A 20,076-nucleotide genomic window follows, 5' to 3' on the forward strand; every position below is an offset into this window, starting at 1 on the left:
CTGGCCTAGGGTCAGCAGGGATGCTCAGAGCCCAGTGCAGACCCTGTGAACAGGAGCCTAAATGCTTGTGATTCAATCAAACCCTGACCCAGTACACACTGGCTGTGAGCTGAATCCCCTCTCCTGTCCTAGCTGACAAGTCTGGGTGCTCAGTCTCTGCTCTGCTTCCTCCACATCAGCTGTAAGCACCACTGATGGTGCTCCCAGGAAAGCTGGACCCCCACTGCTTTTCGAGCCTGGCACTTCCAAACCGCATACTTAGGAAAAAAACGCTCTATGCTCGCTCACAGAAGAGGGTGAGAAGGGAGAGTGAATATTCAGAAGGAAAGGAGCTAGTGGCATCCAGGGCAGAGTCCACCAAGAGAACAAAACACTGGAATACAGAAGAAGCTTCATGGGATAACTGCAGGCTAGCCTCTTTTAATGTCGGCACCTGGAAGTATTCTGGCCAAAGTTCCCAGCCATGAGGGCAGCTCCCTTATTAACAAAAGGGGGATGATGTCTCAGTGCCCCACTTCCACAGATCGTGTGTTTTTTAGAACCAAGGGGTTTCTAAATTTGAATATTATTTTTATGGACAGATTGGGTGCAGATTTTGCTTCCTGTTTTCATGAGCACATCCCTTAGCCTGCCTGAGCCTGCTTTCCTCACATGGGGGAAAGGGGCTGACCCGCCTCACCACCTGGCTTGCGAGGTTCTCGTGGAGTCACAGAAAGCAGTGTACATCCACTCACAAGAACCAGTATTCCTGGGCTGGGACCTCTGACCAGAGCTTTCCAGGCCGGTGCATTCCTTGGCTTCTGCTTTGTGGTCACTCTTCTTGCCCAGTGGCTTTTCACATTTTCTGCATATCTTACACTATTTGTACACCATCGGGTAGGCACACTGGTTCCCACCATTGAGGACAAAGGAATAGGCTTTAAAAACTGTCATCCATCTATCCTGCATTCACTTGAAATTATATGAAAAACAGCAATCTTACTTGAAGTGGTAAATTTTAAAATTTGCCAAACCAAATGTCACTTAATCTATAAAAGTCTAAGAAACAGGAATGAAGTTTTAATAGTTAGCATTTTTTAAATTTAAAAACTCAAGATAGTACCTATGAATAATGACAAAGTTAAATAAATGAAACTATATTTAATCTTTTCAAAAAGTTGCTGTTTTCAATAATTATGCAAAAATAACACTGGGTCTGCCAGAAGTGACACCCCGGGGTCGGCTGAGGGAAACGAGCCGTTTAGAAATGAAGGTGGGAAATGTGATGAAGGAATGAAGGCTTAGGAACTACAGAGTCCTCCCAAGTGAGCCACAGATAGTACAAGGCTGCAAAGCTCAGGTCTTTCCTGCAATAGCCCACAGGACAAAGCAGATGAGGCATCAGGGCCCAGATAGCACAATGTTCCTGGAAAATGTCACCCCTCTCCAAAGTCTGCGACATAAACGCAGAATAAACATCCCTCTTCTGTCCTGCTGCTAGACTCTCCATTCCAGAACAGGATCGGTATCTTGTGCTCATTTGTTTAATCAGTACCAATCACCAGTCTATTGTGCCCGCCGGGCATACTCCCAGAGGAGTGCATGTGCCCAGTGCAGAACTGGGTCTTCATGAGCATCTGCTATGTGAGCAGACTCTTTCTTCCTGTCAAGGCAGATAAGGGAACCGAACTGCCTCCCCCAACCCACCCCATTCCACCCCATCCCACCCAGTGGGCAGGCAGAGGCCACCCACATACCCGAACCAGGTGAAGTGCAGGTAGAGGACACAGGCCACCCACATACCTGAACCAGGTGATATGCAGGTACAGGACACAGGACACCCCACCCACATACCTGATCAAGTGATATGTAGGTACAGGACACAGGCCACACACATACCTGAACCAGGTGATATGCAGGTACAGGACACAGGACACCCACATACCTGACCAAGTGATATGTAGGTACAGGACACAGGCCACCCACATACCTGACCAGGTGATATGCAGGTAGAGGACACGGGCCACTCACATACCTGGACCCGGGTGATGTGCAGGTACAGGACACAGGCCACCAGGAAGCAGATGCAGAATACTAGCAGGAGCAGGACGGCCACACTCCTGGGGGACAGAAAACATGAGGGTCACTGATAGGTGGGGATCAGGAGAGGTGGACCCAAGAGATGGCTGAGAATTGGCCCCTCCCTCCACATCCCCTGTGCACTCAGGAGGAAGCAGCATCGTTAACCTGGATGCCTGCCACTCAGGTCTTTGGGGACTGACACAGCTGGTTCTCTTTTTTAGGAGAGGGCCTGCCACTCGGGTCTCTGGGGACTGACATGGCTGGTTCTCTTTTTTAGGAAAGGGCATCTGGGGTTCCTGAGTGAGAAGGGGGCCCCTCCTGAGTTGACCTCCCACTTCTCCTACCCCCACCGCAGAGATCTAGCTTAGGCTGAGAATCACTGAACTTTTCTGGAAGCCTTTTTCCTCATGATGGAAAGACAGGAGTTTCCCCGACTTTGCAGAGCTATTCTCTAGCTGGGCTTTGTCTGGGAAGGACGTTTTTAGAAAACGCGTAAATCCCAAACAGGCCCAGGAGGCAGGCTGCTGAGTTCAGTGTCTGTGGGCTGGGCAGGATGCAGAGCACCCGGGGCTGAGCTCCCTCCTCCTCCGCAGGTGTGGGGTGGCCTCCATGCGCTTTCAAACTCAGAGGAGGTAGTATTCCCGTAGGTAGCTTTTACTAAGAAATGAGTACGCCTGAAAGTAAAGTGGCAAGTACAGACCTAGTGGTGTCTTTCTTGCAAAAACATAAAAAACAAATAAAAGCTGCCAAACTCACATTGACTTATATGATGTTTAAATGTTATTTAAATTACTGTTTTTCTTCCTTTTAAGAGGCCACTTTTCCTGATTTTAAGTTTTTGAAAATAACATAGATCTAGAAGCCAATGAGCTCATTCAGTGCCGTTTCTTCTCAAAAGTTATTGTTATTATTATTATTATTTTTAGAGACAAGGTCTCACTAGGTCATCCAGGCTGGAGTGTAGTGGTGAGATCATAGCTCACTGCAGCCTTAGACTCCTGAGTTCAAGGCATCCTCCTGCCTCTGCTTCCTGAGTAGCTGGGACTACAAGCAAGTGCTACCATGTCCGGCTAATTATTATTATTATTCTTTTTTTTTGTAGAGACAGAGTGTTGCTATATTGCTCAGGTTGGTCTCGAACTACGGGCCTCAAATAATCCTCCTGCTTCAGCCTCCCAAAGTGCCAGGGTTACAGGCATGAGCCACTACACCCAGCCGAAAGCTATTATTACAGCAATGGTGTATGTTGCATAGATGAAAAAACATGAAACTATGTGGTATCTTAGAATTAAGTAAACTCAGAATTTAAAAATGGAAAGTGACCAGTCCCATGCCATATGACATCACGACTTGTTACACTACTGACACGAGAAAATGAGGAAATGATGGCTGGCTAATGTCTTCCCCGAAATGTTGAGCACATTGGGACAGTAACTGTGGGAGACGAAGCTTGAGCACATAACAGAAATACAATCACGAACCCCAGAAACCAGGACTTCTTGTTGAGTTCCTCACCTTGTTGACAGAAATACTCACTGTGGGAATATTAGAAGGTAGACAAGGCCAAATAAGGCAGCCAGGATGAGGGTGAGGACAACAGCGCTGGTGAAATACTCGTCCTGAAGCTGGTGGTACTGTGTAAGAGAGAAGTCAATCCATCATGGCTGAAGGCTTCCTCCAGCCACGCAGCGCCTTCGCAAGCAGCACCAGTGGAGCCGAAAACCAGAGTTGCTTACCTTTTGCTCCCGTTCGACATGTTTGTACTTCAGGGTAAAGAAGTTCAGGTCTGCCATCTCCAGCTCTGTCTGGCGGGCTTCTAAGAGGCGGCTGATGTACCTGTTGACACGAGTGCCCGGGGTGGTGTAGACAACGTTGGTAGAAAAAGATGAGCGGTTTCTGAGTTTTTCTGAGGCTGTTCTCAACGCCCTCCGCTGGAGCCATCATGGAAATAAAGGAATATCATCAAATTCTCCACTTACTGAAGAAAAGCACCTGTACTCTCCCTCCAGCCTGATCTGCTGCAGGGTAGGGTCGGGTTTGGGAATCTGACATTTAATAATCATGGCTCTGCCCTGCTGGTGGTGAGATGGCAGGTGAGTCATCTCAGCAGCCAGTGTTGGGGTTCCCACACCCAGTAATGGGGGTTTTATGGCCCCTGCGTGATGGCATGGCAGCAAGGATTACGTGATTAAACACGTGTGCAGTGCGGAGAACAGCACTCAGTAAGAGCAGGTTCCTAAACTCATAAAACCCCAACACATGCAGAAAGAGATGCCCCAGAGTTACAAGAGCAGGAGTCCAACCCCCTCCTTCTAAGACAGAGAAACGGTGGCAAAAGGAGTGGCTTCACCAATCTCTCACTCTGGCCAGGGCTGATGGGAACAGAGAGTGAGCCTCTCCTCCACAGCTTCCACATGTCACATGAGGGATTCAAGAAAGCACCCATTTGCCAAAAGGAAAGTAGAGTCTAATTTAAAACCACTTGCCATCAGCTCACTATCAGTGCTTCATAAACAGAACCTCTGGTACTTAACACACTTGAGAAGAAAATAAGAATATTAAAACAGGCTAGCCATGCGGTTCCAGAAAAGATGAAATGAACACACTTGTTTTTATTCCTACTGAGTGGTAAAAACACTGACAATACATACAAAATAAACACATAGACTGTGAAAGGTGGAAAGAAGGGGGTGATCTCAGGGACCTTGCAACTCAAAGGAAAACAGTGTGGGGTGGGTGGTGTCCGTTGGGGTTTCTTTCTGCCTTATTTATCCCAGACTAGAAACCAGAGAAGCCGGCATCCAAAAACTTTTTTAAAGTGCCCCCCACACAAAAGCCTGTTCTTTCCAGCCAAAAAAAAAAAGGCAACCTAGCAAAACAGAAAACTTTTAGACAATACCACCCTATTGTAGCCAAAGACCATTAAAAAAAAAAAAAAAATCTGTGGCCCCAGCTCCACCCAGGCCAGCAAAGACCATGTGGGGAGCCTCGACTTTGATCTTTATTAGGCTGTGAGGAGGCACACCCAAGGCCCCACTGACACAGTGCCAGAGAAACTTGAATAGGGAGTGGAGATGTTTGTCTCCACTGAGTGGTAATGAGCTCCCACTTGCATTGTCAGTGGAGGCCAAACAAGGAATCTGAACATTCATATCTACTCAACAGTAACAAGGTGCCAGGTGTCACCTTGGTGCCAAATGCCAGGCTGTCATGGAGGATGAGTAGGAAACCTGGAATTCCACCTGCACTGCCCCAATGCTGTAAAGTCTGAAGAGATTTCAATAGGGTTCAGAGTATCACAACATAATACCCAAATGTCTAGGATATGAAAAAAAAAAAAATTCGTAATATCAAACTTTAAAAAATGTCAACTTGAATGAGAAAGACAATCAACAGATACTAACTTCAAGATGATAGAGCTGTTAAAATTATCTGACAAGAATTTTAAAGCAGTCATTATAAAAATGCTTCAATAATATTATGGATACACCTGAAACAAATTATAGAAAGTCTCAGAATAAAAGAAAGCATAAGAAAGAACAGATAAAAATTACAGACCTGAAAAATTACAGACCTGAAAAATACAATAATCAAAATTTAAAATCCAATGGATGAGCTGAACTGCAGACTGAAGTGCACAGAGTAACGAATTCCTGACCTAGAAGACAGAGCCACAGAAATTATCCAATCTGAACAATGAAAAGAAACCAGACTTTAAAAAAAAAAAAAAAACAGAGCCTTTGGAACTGTGGAACTAAAATGGAAGCTTTAACATTCATTCATGTCATCAGAGTCCCAGAAGGAAGAAAAAGGGTATGAGACTGGACAAATATTAGAAGAAATAATAGCAGAAAATGTCCCAAGTTTGGCAAAAGATATAAATCTACAGATTGAAGTAAGTGAAAAAATCTCAAACAGGGCAAACTCAAAGAAACAGATGCCAACACACATCACAATTAACTTCTAAGAACAAAAGACAAAGGGAAATTCTTGAAAGCAGCATGAGAAAACTGATATCTGATTTTTTGGGGGGAGGGGAAGAAATTAGAATGATAGTGTCATTTCTTCAGAAACCATGGAAGCCAGAAAAAAGTGGGAAAACATTTGTCAAGTGCTCAAGAACCGTCAACTCAGAATTCAATATCTAGCAAAATTATACTTCAGAAGTGAAAAAAAATTATAATATTTTTAGATAAAGGAAAGTTGAAAGACTTTATAATCAACCTAAGAATAGCGAAAAGAAATTCTTGAAACAAAAAAAAGAAAATAGTAAAAGAAGGAATGTTGGAACATCACGAAGACAACAGAAAGGATAAAAATGTGGGTAAATACAATATACTTTCCTTCTTCTCTTGAATTTTCTACATGTTTTCTGGTGGAACCAAAGATTATGAATTGTCTGATATATATAGAGGAAATATTTGTGACATTTATGTTATAAATGGGGAAGGATAAAGGGACTTAAAGAGAGGTAAGGTTTCTACACTAAACTTGTTAAAATGTTGACATCAGTAGGCTGTAATGTTATGTAAAAATAATATATATCTAGATAAACCACAAAAAATTGTATGCAACAAGACGCACTATATATAAATCAAAATGGAATTCTAAAAATTGCTCACATAAACCACAGCAACATAGGAAAAAAAACAGAAATAAAAACAGAAGGTACAAACAGAAAACAAAAAATAAGTTAAACAGCAGACTTACCCATAACATATCAATAATTGCATTAAGTGTAGATATTCTAAATATACCAATTAAAAGAGGCTGTACTAAATGATTTAACAAATATGATCCAAATATATGCTGTCTAAAGAAACTCACTTCAAATATAGCAATATATGTAGGTTGAAATTAATAGAATAGAAATTATACATCGTGCAAACTTTAAAGAAAGTAGGAGTGGCTGTAGTGGTAACAGAAAAAGTAGATATCAGAGCAAAAAATATTTACCAGGGATAGAGAGAGACATTACAAACTGATTAAAGAGTCAATGTAAAAGGAAGACATAGAAGTCCTAAATGTGTATGCATAAAACAATAGAAATTTCAATCACACGAAGCCAAAACTGATAGAATTTAAGGAGAAAGAGCTAGGCGCGGTGGCTCACGCCTGTAATCCCAGCACTTTGGGAGGCCAAGGCAGGTGGATCACAAGGTTAGGAGTTCAAGACCAGCCTGGCCAAAATGGTGAAACTCCGCCTCTACTAAAAATACAAAAATTAGCTGGACATGGTGGAGGGCGCCTGTAATCCCAGCTACTCGAGAGGCTGAGGCAGAGAATTGCTCGAACCCAGGAGGCAGAGGTTGCAGTGAGCTGAGATCGCGCCACTGCATTCCAGCCTGGGTGACAGAGAGAGATTCCGTCAAAAAAAAAAAAAGAAAAAAATAAGAGAGAGAGAATTTAAGGAGAAATAAACAAATTCTCATTTACAGTTGGAGATGTCAACATCTCTCTTGAACAATCAGTAGGACAACTAGACATAAAATAAGCTAAGACATCATCAAACAACAAGATCTAATTGACATTTATAAAATACTCCATGCAACAATGGCAGAATACATTCTTTTCAGGTACCCAAGAGTATGTATTAAGAGACCTTGGCCATAAAACAAAACTCAACAAATTTAAAACAATTGAAATCATACACATCATGTACTCTCAGACCAAAACAGAGTCAAACTAAAACTAGTAAGTTAGATAACAGGAAAATTTCCAAGCATTTCTAAATAAGCCATAGGTCAAAGGGGAAGTCTCAAGGAAAAAAAATACAGACATATATATATACTCATCTGAATGAACATATGCCAAAATCTACGGGATGCAGCTAAAGCAGTGCTGAAAGCTAATTAATAGTACTAAATACCTATATAAGAAAAAAGAAAAAGTCTCAAATCGATAATTTAATTGCCATGTTAACAAACTAGAAAAAGAAATGCAAAATAGACTCAAAGCTAACTGTAGAAAGGAAATAACAAAGAGAAGAATTCAATAAAAAGAAAACCAAAAAAAAAAGAGAAAATCAATGAAACCAAAAGCTGGTTCTTTGAAAATATCAATAAAGTTGGCAAATCACTGCAAGGCTGAAAAATAGGAGTGAAAAGACACTAACAAATTTAGAAATAAAATGAAATTTTACTACATACTGTGCAGGCATCAAAAGGTTAATGAAGGAATATTATAAACAACTCTACACACATAAATTTGACAACTTAGATCAAATGAACTATTCTTTGAAACACAACTACCACAACTCATCCAACATAAAGGGTAAATTGAAAAATCCTATAATTTCTAAAGAAATTGACTTTATAATTTAAAAATTCCTGAAGAAGTAACCTCCATGCCCAGATGGTTTCACTGACAAATTCTAGCAAATGTTTAAAGAATTAGCACCAGTTTTAACCAATCTCTTCCAGAAAATAGAATAGGAAGCAACACTTCCCAAGTCACTTTATAAAGTCAGTATTACCCTGATACCAACACTAGACAAAGATAGTACAAAAGAGGAAACTACAGGCCAATATCCCTCATGGATGTAGATATAAAACAATCTAACAAAATATTAGCAAATAAAATTCAGCAATATATAATTCGAATTTTATAGAATAAACAATTATAGGGATGAAAGGCTGGTTAAATACTTGAACATCAATGTAACCACCAGATGAACTGGTTAAAGAGGAAAATCAATTGATACAGAAAAATCATTTGACAAAATTCAATACCCATTCATGATAAAAATTATCAGAAAACTAGGAATTGAGGGGGAACTTCTCCAACTTGATTAAGAACATCTACAAAATGCCTGTAGCTAACATCATACTTAATCATGAAAGACAGAACGCATTCCTTCTATGATCTGGATAAAGTACATGATGTTGGTTCTCACCACTTCTATTCAACATAGTGCTAAAAACCCCAGTCAGTGCAATAAGGCAAAGGAAGTAAACGGCATACAGATGGGAAAGAAAGAAAAGTGTCTCTAGTTTCAGATGACATAATGATCTACATGGAAAATCCCAAGGAATATATATATATATACACACACACACATATATATACACATACACACACATATATATATATAAATCTCCTAGAACAAATTAGTGAGTTCCACAAGGTGACAGTATAAAAGATAAACATAAAAAAATGGTACTTCTTTATACTAGTGATGTAAAAAGGAAGACCAATATTAAAATGTAGTATCATTTATAATCACTGAGAAAAATGAAATACAAGATGTAAATCTAACAAAACATGGCGAGATCTCGTATGCTGAACACCTCACAATGCTGATGAAAGGAATCAAAGAAAATCTGAACAAATGAAGAGGCATACCACATTCATGCAAACAGAAAGGAAAAGGGACTAGAATAGCCCACTTTTCTTTAAAACAATAAAGTAAGAAGAATCACTGTACCTGATTTTAAGACTTATACAACTACATTAATCAAGACAGTACGGTGTTGGCAGACAGACAGATAAATAGATAAATGGAACAGAATAGAGAACCCAGAAATAGCCTCACATAAGTATGGCCAACTGACTTTTGACAAAAGTTCAAAAGCAATTCAATGAAGGAAGGATAGCTTCTCAGAAAATGGTGCTGGAGCAACCAGATATCCATAAGCAAAAATAAAATCTAAAAAGTAAGTGAAACTTATACCTTATAAAAAATGAACTCAAAATGGATCATAGATTTAACTATTAAATGTAAAACTGTAAGATTCTTAGAGTAAAATGTATGTCAAAATTTGGGGACTTGGGCTATGTAAAAGGTTTTTAGATATGACACCAAAAACATGAATCATAAAAGAGAAAAATCAATACATTGGTTATCTTCAAAACTGAAAACATCTGTTCTATGAAAAGACAAGCTACAGACTGGGAGAAAATAATTGCAAACCACATCTCTAACAAAAGAATCATTTCTAGAATATACCATGAACTCTCGAAAATGAACAGCACAAAAAAAATCAAATAATCCAATTAGAAAGCAGACAAAAGACATGAACAGACAGTTCACCAAAAGGCAAGAGAACATATGGATAAAAAATGAGCACATGAAAAGATGCTCAACATCCGTAGCCATCAGTGAAATGCAAAAATAAAATCACAGTGAAGTATCACAACATACTTATTAGAATAGCTATATTTAAGAGAGAGAGAGAGAGAGAGAGAACACCAAATGCTGGTGAGGATGCAGAGGAACTGGATCCTTCATACACTGGGGATGCGGATATAAAATAGACACTCTGGAAAACAGTTCGGCAGTTTATGAAAAAAAATCTAAACATGACCCATCAATCACACATCTGGGCATCTATCCTAGAAGAGTTAACGTGTATGTGCACACAAAATTTCACACAGCAATGTTCATGGCACCTTTATTTGTGAAAGTTAAATACTGGAAACAGAAATGTCCTTCAACAAGCAAATGGCTGAACAAACAGTGGTCTATCCATACCATGAAGGACTATTTAGCAATGAAAGGAAGGCCCTGTTAACACACACAACTTGGATGGATCCCAAGGGCATAATGCTAGATGAAGAAAAAGCCAACTTCAGAGATCACATACTGTATGATTCCATTGAAAGGGATGATTCCAGGTAAAAACCTCCATATTCAAGGGGAAACTTTGTCCTGAAGCTGGAGATGAGGAAACCATGCTCAGAGTCCTTGCCAGTGCAAATCTCTGCTGCACCCAGTAGCTTTTTCATTGCCCATTCAGGCTACAACCCCAGACAAGCAGACCTTGACTTGAGTCTCCTGCCGGTCACTGGTTATTTACCTGAGGTTGGGCTTGTTCAGAAGACCAATGGTCAGTATCAACTGCTCCCTGGTCTGATAGTTCTGAGAGTTCACGTGAAAGGTTGATGGACACAGATCCACCTTGAGGTCAGGGCTGACGGACACATGTCCAGCCTTAAGTCGGGGTGGATGGACATGGGTCCACCCTCCAGTTGGGGCAGATCCACACAAGTTCATCCTCAGGTCAGGGACTGAAGGACACAGGTTCACCCTCAAGTCAGGGACTGAGGGACACAGATCCTCCCTGTGGTCAGGGCCGATGGACAAAGGTCCACCCTCAGGTCAGGGAATGATGGATCCAGGTCCACTCTCAGTTCAGGGGCTGATGGACACGAGTTCTCTCTCAGATCAGGGACTGAGGAACACAGATCCTCCCTGTGGTCGGGGCTGATGAACACAGGTCCATTTTCCGGTTGGTGCTAATGGACATGGATCCTCCCTCAAGTCAGGAGTGATAGACACTTGTCCACCCTCAGGTCAGTCACACCTCCAAACCCTGTCACCACCCAGCATCTTCTGCCTGTCAGCTCACCTGCTATGTCCTGGGTTACTGACTGTCCTCCACAGTCATAAATCACAGTCCTGGGCTGTGACGGGCAGCCACGAGAATGGCCAACACATTGACAGGAAAGTGGCTGTCCTTCAGTGAGTAGATGATACACACATCTCCGAAAGTGTACCAGGAGGAGCCCAAGGCCACAGGGATGGACAGGAAGGTGAGGCTCCTACAATGTCAAAAGAATCCTGGAGGATGCAGTGATATCACTGAGCATATTAACAGTCAGAGGGGGAACCACCAGGCTAAGCATCTTAATACCTACTCAAGAGTATTTTCTAAAATTCAACATCCACTTATCAAAAGAAAAAATCCAAAAGCTAACTCAAAGGGATCACTTTCTTGAAATAATTAGCCATATACTATTACTCCTAACCCAAAGCATCACAATTAGTAGTAAAACCCTATTTAACTATTATAGCCAGAACAAAAAAGAATGCCCACCCTACTGCAATCATTTAACATAGGATGAAAAAGAGAAAGCAAAATTATCACGATTTGAAAAACATACTATTGTAGATCCAAAAAATGCAACAGAATTAAGTAAAACATTATTGCAATCAGTTTCAAAAAGTGTGGCCCAAACAAGCTGAAATTTTATCTTCATTAAATTCAGATAGATATGGTAGAAGTTATATTTTTTAAAAATTCCTAGCCATGTTTAAACAAAATGCCCAGGAGATGGGGCAGGAGAGCCCCTAGGTGGATCAGAAACAGAGAAGAAAAGACATTGAGCATTGAGCATACCAGTGATTTTTTAAACCATGCTAAAACACAGAGCTGACTCCATTAAGGAAACCAAGGCTCAGGTGCATCGGTGGTGGGAGCGAGCACAGCAAGTGCTTGAGAGAGAACAATTTGGCAACAGCTATCCGAAATTAAAACAGATACACCATTTAATCCAGCAATTCCAGTACAAAGAAATACCCCAGGCTATCCTCGTAAGATGTAGTAAGACATTTGTGAAAAAAGGATGTTCACGACACCAGTAGACATGAGACCAACTTCTAGAAATAAAAGTCCCCACCAACCAACAAGCCAGTGTTGAAGTCACATCCCTCCCTCCCTCCTGCAGCGGGAGGCCATCCAGCCACTTAGAAATTACTCCAAGATTTCTAAAGTCTGTCACCTAGTGAAAAGAGCATGGACGACAAAATGATAAACTATTTGCATTAATCTCTGGTGCACACCCAAATTGTTTTTCTAGAAGGAAATACAAAATGGCAAACATCTTGGAGGACTTAATTTTTGTATCATGTGTGGATGTTGCTTTTATTTTTTAATTCAAGCTTAAATATTTAAGAAGAGAAGAACAAAAGCAGCACTCAATAAAAAGAGAGAGAGACCGAACTGGGAGGCTTCTGGGTGTACCTATTAGAGGAGACAACTGTGCTGCCAGGTATTAGGAAACTGGAATAGAGGCGTGTCCCACGCTGACTCAGGCAGGCAATGTCATGTTCCCCACCTGGTGAGCCCAGTGGGCGATGAGCATAACAACCCTAACAGGCTGCACACACTCAGGCAGACACTTGACTCTCTGGATTCCACTACACAAAACCATCAGAGAAGTAAACGTACTTTCATGACCAAAAGCTCTGTCCACGATTTGCTTCATTTAAACATAACAGAAATAAACTAAATATCAATGGAGGTTAAGTAAATGGTTTCTCTTTAGGCTGGAAATCTATATAATGATTTTTTAAAATCATATTTTTTGCCACCATAAAAAAGAATGAGTTCATGTCCTTTGCAGGGACATGGATGAAGCTGGAAACCATCATCCTCAGCAAACTAACACAGGAACAGAAAACCAAATACCGCATGTTCTCACTCACAAGTAGAAGTTGAACAATGAGCATACATGGACACAGGGAGGGGAACGTCACACATGGAGGCCTGTCAGGGGGTGGGGGAAAGGGAAGAGAGAGCATTAGGACAAATACCTAATGCATACGGGGCTTAAAACCTAGATGACGGGTTGATGGGTGCAGCAAACCATCATGGCACATGTATACCTACATAACAAACCTGCACGTTCTGCACCTGTATCCCAGAACTTATAAAGTAAAATAAGGACCAAAAAATCATATTTATGATAAGTATTTAATACTATAAGAAAATGTTTATGATATATTTGCAAGCAAAAAAAAAAAAAAAAAACAACGAGCAACCAAACTGCCTGTGTATCATCAACTTTATTTAAAAAATACAGACACACACACTTAAGAAACTGGAAGGAACAAAATGTTCATGATAGCTTTTTTGTGGGATGGTAGGATTGCAGATAAATGCTTTTCATTTTCTCCCTTGTGCATTTTTGTGTTTCTCCATATTTTCCATAATCAATTATGTTTACGATCAGGAGAAACTGCTGAGAGAAGAAACAGCTGGCGTGAATGCCCTGGGGGGTAAGGGCTGATGGCAGGAGCTCATCCTTGCAGCACTGGTGACAGTGGCTGTTGGGCAGGACCTGAAGCTACGTGCACAGTTGCCCCCGTTGCAGGGTGGGAGACCAAATCCCCAGGAGGACGTCCAGGCCACTCAGTGAGGGATGGATCTGAACCTACAGGAGAGGCATCAGATGTGTGGGGTCTGACACATTTTCTCTGCTTGACCAAATTTCAGCCAGGCTCTGAAACTTCTCCTAGGCCCAGTGGTGCACTTCCTTATAAAATCCAGTTTTAGCAGGAACACCCCACCCTCAATATCCTATCCCCCTCCTATCTGATCAGGTTCCTCACCCTCCACCAGCCCCCAGGGGAGGCCTGATCACCTAGACTTGTCTTCAGCAAGAATCGTGCTAGGTCAGTTGGCCAGAATCCCCTTACCCCTATGTTTCCTCTCAGAAATTTTCCATCCACTGACCCTCACTACCCTCCTTCTGTTAGGAGCTGAGTCCAGCCTCTCCCCTCAATAGCACAACTCCACTGCCACTGCTGGGGTTCCTATGCCATAGCTATGGTCCCACATACAGACTGTCTTACTGTGTTTTAGCAAGTGTCATTGAATAATTTTTTTTTTTTTTGAGACGGAGTCTCACTATGCCACCCAGGCTGGAGTATAGTGGCACGATCTTGGCTCACTGCAACTTCCACCTCCTGGGTTCAAGCGATTCTCCTGCCTCAGCCTTCCGAGTAGCTGGGACTACAGGCACGCGCTACCACACCTGGCTAATTTTTGTATTTCTAGTAGAGATGGGGTTTCACCACGTTAGTCGGGCTGGTCTCGAACTCCTGACCTTGTGGTCCACCCACCTTAGCCTCCCAAAGTGCTGGGATTACAGGCATGAGCCACCGAGCCCACCAAGCTGGTCAAATAATTTTCTTTAACAGCTCCTGCCCTCCTGGCAGAGACTGGGCCCTTGTGCAACACCGCCACCTAGAGGCCAGTCCCCGCTGCCCTGGCTCCCACACCCCGGAATGAGCACAGCTGGGGAACAGGGACCCTGAGGAAGAGGACAGTCTGAGATGGTCCCAGTCTGTCCAAGAGCCTTAGCAAGCCGTTCCCCTGAACTCCGGACACGTGTGCTCACAAAAGCAGCGCCAAGGTCACAGATGGCACAACGCACTCTCCCACCTGACGCCTAACTCCAGCTCCAAGGCTGGGCTCCACCAAACGCTGACACTGGCAGGCCTGGGCTGAGTCTGGAGGTGCGGGTAGCAGAGTGGGAGAGAAGAGAGTGGTAACAGGCCTGGACGCCCGCAGAGGGTGACTGCTGCAGGTGGGGACTGCTGTGTGCACACAGACTGCACCTATTCCTCTCGTCCTAGGCATACGCCCTACTGGGACTACCGCAGACATCCCTGCAGAGACCACCTGCCTGTCGTGCCCCATCACCACCTTTGATGCCTCCTGCAGTGGAGACGCTATTCTCCTCCCCATTTCTGACTTGCTTTCACTCATCACAAGGCAGCGGCAGTAGGGAGCCCTGTCTGGGGGGCAGATGGTGATGAAGGAGTGACACTGGAACTGTAAAAGCCCAGGCTTCCAGGCTCGCCCTGCCCACAGCACCTGATGCAAAGCTGGGAAACCTGGAGTCCAGGGGTAGGGAATCAGGTGCTGTGGGCAAGGGGTCAGAGGTGGAGACTGCTGAGAAGACAGTGTTTTGGTGTTTTGCCCATCTGGACGTCCTGGGTGGGCTGCAGACCGAGAGTAACAGGGGAAGGCCATCTGCAGGCAGTGCACTCCTGCACAGAGAGGGAGCCAGGAAGCCGCACAGGCACAGACAGATGAGGCATAGGCTTGGACGCTGGGGGCAAGGATGACAGGTGGGTAGGGCCAGGCTTAGTGTGACATCCACCTAAGGAGGGAGGGTCCAGCACATCTGCCCAGAATGAATACCCTCAGAGGCCATTTAGACAGCAGATGGGGAATTTTAGCTTGGATTTATGGATAAACACAAATAAATACATAGATTATGGATAAATACAAAGAATGCCAAGGAGCAAAAAAGTACACTATAATGACTTTTGCAGGAAATAAAAAGTAGCTCAGCTCTGAGCAGCATTTACAAGATTATCCACATGTAAACAGGGAGTTCTGATCTAGCCAAATCGCACGGGGTCCATATTGGGAGGGCAGGAGACAGATCAGTCCCTGGCAGCTCCAGCATGGCAGGTTCCCTGGCTGTTCCTACCTTGTCATCGTCCTCGCAGGTCATGACATTGGAGAAGGGGATCTCGGCCTTGAACATCTTTCGGCAGTGCATGAGCTGCACCAGCAGGTAGCAGACAGTCTTGAACTTCATCCTCTTGGCCGGTTTTATATCTGAGAGAATCAGGCCTGGAAATATCTGTTCAAACACACAAGGGGCAAGAAGAAATGCTGTGAATGAGACACATTCTGCCTCTCGGGCTGGGAATGCGATCCTGACAGCTACAGCCACCCCAGGGCACTGGGATTCATTTGCTCGGTGCCTACTTCACGCCAGGCATAGGGGAACGTGCCAAGAATAGAGCAGCAAACAAAACCACAACCCACGTCCAAAAGGTTCGATTCTCAAACCACACCAAAGGCCTCTAAAAGCCAATATGATGCATGGAATCCTGAAGCAAATTTGGGGGAGGCTAGAAGCCCTGGTCAGGAAAGACAACCAGGGCTTGAAATAAAGGTCTTTGCTACCTCATTCAGCTTCCAGTATATCCCCTTCTACGGACACGGAAATAAATCGCATGGGGAGGATGGGGAGGGCTGCGCAGTGCACCCAGCTGAGGCTCAGAACCTCAATTCCCTCACAGTCCTCATGTTCTGGGTGAAATTCCATCTGTAAAATCGGATGAACATCACCCACTCACCCCTGGGGGCCTTCCCAAGGTCAAATGAGGTGATAGGAAAGTGGGACCCCATGAATGCCCCACTGTCATTGCTCCTCCTGGCCAGCCTGGCTTCTGAGGGAGGCCAAAGTTTCTGCACCCCCACAGCAGCTCTGACCCCACCTCCTCTCCAGAAATGCGGTACTCCTTCCTTGGTCTCACTGCCTACCTCTCAACTTCACTTTCTCTGGCCCCTAAAGGTAGGTACAAATCTCCACTCTTCAAAACAACAAAACCCCCTTCTTCTGAGCATTCTCACTCTTCCCCTCCCACTATTCAAGATTCTCTAAAGTGGGGCTGTATACTGTACCTACCTTGTCACCCCCTTTCACCCTCAAACTACAGGACTGGATGCTAGTGTCTCTGTCAATGTGACAGAGCCCAGGGGCCTGCATCTGCTGGGGTACACAATGACTAGCTCCCATAAATTGTTCCTTTAAAAAGAGCCAACACAGTAATGGCTCTGCACTCTCACCTGAGCCATCGACCCTCCCCTGAGCCTGAACCCCTCACCTGAGCCATGAACCCCTCACCTGAGCCCTGCACCCTCACCTGAGCCATGAACCCCTGACCTGAGCCCTACATCCTCACCTGAGCCCTGCACCCTCACCTGAACCCTGCACCCTCACCTGAGCCCTACACCCTCACCTGAGCCCTATACCCTCACCTGAGCCCTGAACCCTTCACCTGAGCCCTGAACCCTCACCTGAGCCCTGAACCCTTCACCTGAACCCTGAACCCTTCACCTGAAGCCTGAATCCCTCACCTGAACCCTGAATCCCTCACCTGAAGCCTGAATCCCTCACCTGAACCCTGCACCCTCACCTGAACCCTGAACCCTTCACCTGAACCCTGAACCCTCACCTGAGCCCTGAACCCTCACCTGAACCCTGAACCCCTCACCTGAGCCCTGAACCCTCACCTGAACCCTGAAACCTCACCTGAACCCTGAACCCTTCACCTGAACCCTCACCTGAGCCCTGAACCCTCACCTGAGCCCTGAACCATTCACCTGAACCCTGAACCCCTCACCTGAGCCCTGAACCCTCACCTGAACCCTGAACCCCTCACCTGAGCCCTGAACCCTCACCTGAACCCTGAACCCTTCACCTGAACCCTGAACCCTCACCTGAACCCTGAACCCTGAACCCTTCACCTGAACCCTGAACCCTCACCTGAGCCCTGAACCCTGAACCCTTCACCTGAACCCTGAACCCTCACCTGAGCCCTGAACCCTTCACCTGAACCCTGAACCCTCACCTGAGCCCTGAACCCTTCACCTGAACCCTGAACCCTCACCTGAGCCCTGAACCCTCACCTGAGCCCTGAACCCGTCACCTGAACCCTGAACCCTCACCTGAACCCTGAACCCTTCACCTGAGCCCTGAACCCGTCACCTGAACCCTGAACCCTCACCTGAACCCTGAACCCTTCACCTGAGCCCTGAACCCCTCACCTGAACCCTGAACCCTTCACCTGAGCCCTGAACCCTGAACACCTCATTTGAGCCTGATCCCCTCACCTGAATCCTGCACCCTCACCTGAACCCTGAACCCTTCACCTGAGCCCTGAACCCTTCACCTGAGCCCTGAACCCTCACCTGAACCCTGAACCCCTCACCTGAGCCCTGAACCCCTCACCTGAACCCTGAACCCTTCACCTGAGCCCTGAACCCTTCACCTGAGCCCTGAACCCCTCACCTGAACCCTGAACCCTTCACCTGAGCCCTGAACCCTGAACCCTTCACCTGAGCCCTGAATCCTCACCTGAACCCTGAACCCTTCACCTGAGCCCTGAACCCTCACCTGAGCCCTGAACCCTCACCTGAACCCTGAACCCCTCACCTGAGCCCTGAACCCTCACCTGAGCCCTGAACACCTCACCTGAACCCTGAACCCCTCACCTGAACCCTGAACACCTCATTTGAGCCTGATCCCCTCACCTGAATCCTGCACCCTCACCTGAGCCTGACCCCTCACATGGACCCTGAAAGTGACTTCATCACTCTTGATCATGTCCAGATCACTTTTCTCTGGGCAGGGTGACCTCAAGTGCCCCATGTAAGACGGTAACAGCCTACCTCTGTGCCCAGCACTGCTCGGTTCACAGAGCTCCCCATCCCTGGCCCCCCTGCAGGGTTTCATGCCCACTTTGCAGGGGAGGCAGTGAAGGCCCAGGGAGGGGAAGGAGGACACAGAATGGCCTGCCCTGAGGTGACCCCAGATCTCTGACTAGGGGTTCCGGCTCCCTTACCTAGACCCCTCCCCACACCATAAGAAACAAGGCCCAGGACAGTGTTAGTGGGGACAACTCTCCCCATCTTAGCAAGTTCACAGCCCAGAGAAGCAGTGCTTGGAGAGGAAGCAGGAGGAGTCACATCTGTAAAGCTCTGCACAGGCCCAGCAGCTAAGGATCAACCAAGTAAGGGGGGGCTCTGGTGCCTACCTTTCGGCGATGGGATGGCACAATAAAAAAGGTTTCAATGTTATGAGTTTTCAAGAAACTGTTCCTCTCATGTCCGTAACCTGGTTCTACCTCGTAGTCCCCATTCAAGCACGCTAGGGTCGTCTTTGTGATATGAACCTTCCTACAAAAGAAGGAGGCAGAGGCTGGATGAGTGGGGAGCCACTGTTCAGAATCTGCAGGGCCTCGCCAGAGGGGAAGGGGCGCAGGCAGAGGCTTCCCTGCACCAGGGCGGGCTCCACAGGGAGTATTCACGCTCCCATGCAAGTCCGTCCATGCCAGGAGGGAGGGCCCAGGCAGAGATACAGCAGGGCCATCAGGAACCATGCCCAGCAGGACAGCAGGGATGACTGAGGTAGGGGACACAGGGCCAGAGGGAGAGCAGAGGAAGCAAGAGAGAAAGAATATGTCAGGACTTATAAGGGAAGTTGAGGAAAAAGTGGCAATGATTTGAAGAAGAGAAAGAGGAGAGGAGACATGGGAGTCCCTCCCAAACCACGGTCTGGTCTGGTCAGCACAAGGAGTGGGCAGACCCCACTGGGTAGCAAGAAGTCAGGGGTGGCCACGGTGTTCACACACGAGGTGGGGTGGGAAGCAGGGTGGTGAGAAACAGGTCTTGGAGCCCAGGCGTTCACGCCTCCCCAACCAATCTTCTGGTGAGGGCAGGAAATTCCCCCACAGTTGGCATTGTCTCAGCAGAAAACTCGAATACCCACAGTCTCTGCTCCTTAGCAGGGAACGCCTGAGCTCGCAGGTTTATGGTGCGAGAAGCAAACTCCTCAGCTTCCAAAACCATTCCCTGCAAACCCAATTCTTCACTTCACCGCACAACCTTCCGAACTCCTCGTGGGGGAAAAGCTTGGGAT

General features: G+C 45.4%; 1 protein-coding gene across 13 annotated transcripts in view; it reads right to left on the bottom strand.

Annotated features, from left to right (window-relative positions):
- Positions 1–20,076, bottom strand: part of ADCY1 (adenylate cyclase 1) — a 144,866-nt gene that overhangs the window by 36,230 nt on the left and 88,560 nt on the right. For 12 of the 13 annotated variants that reach the window (XR_013415884.1, XR_013415883.1, XR_013415887.1 and 9 more), the window contains exons 7-11: positions 19,193–19,334; positions 16,072–16,227; positions 3,798–3,992; positions 3,598–3,695; positions 2,015–2,099 (exon numbers count right to left, since the gene is read on the bottom strand). Coding sequence is in view for 6 of the 13 variants with exons in the window: in XM_015133591.3 (XP_014989077.3) it covers positions 2,015–2,099; positions 3,598–3,695; positions 3,798–3,992; positions 16,072–16,227; positions 19,193–19,334 (676 nt within the window). In the remaining 7 variants the exon portion in view is untranslated. Of the gene's footprint in view, positions 1–2,014; positions 2,100–3,597; positions 3,696–3,797; positions 3,993–13,611; positions 13,999–16,071; positions 16,228–19,192; positions 19,335–20,076 lie in introns of those variants that run through there. The other variant, XM_015133595.3, reaches the window with a different exon arrangement.

This window comes from Macaca mulatta, chromosome 3 (genome assembly GCF_049350105.2).
Source record: "Macaca mulatta isolate MMU2019108-1 chromosome 3, T2T-MMU8v2.0, whole genome shotgun sequence".
NCBI classification, from domain to species: Eukaryota; Metazoa; Chordata; class Mammalia; order Primates; family Cercopithecidae; genus Macaca; species Macaca mulatta.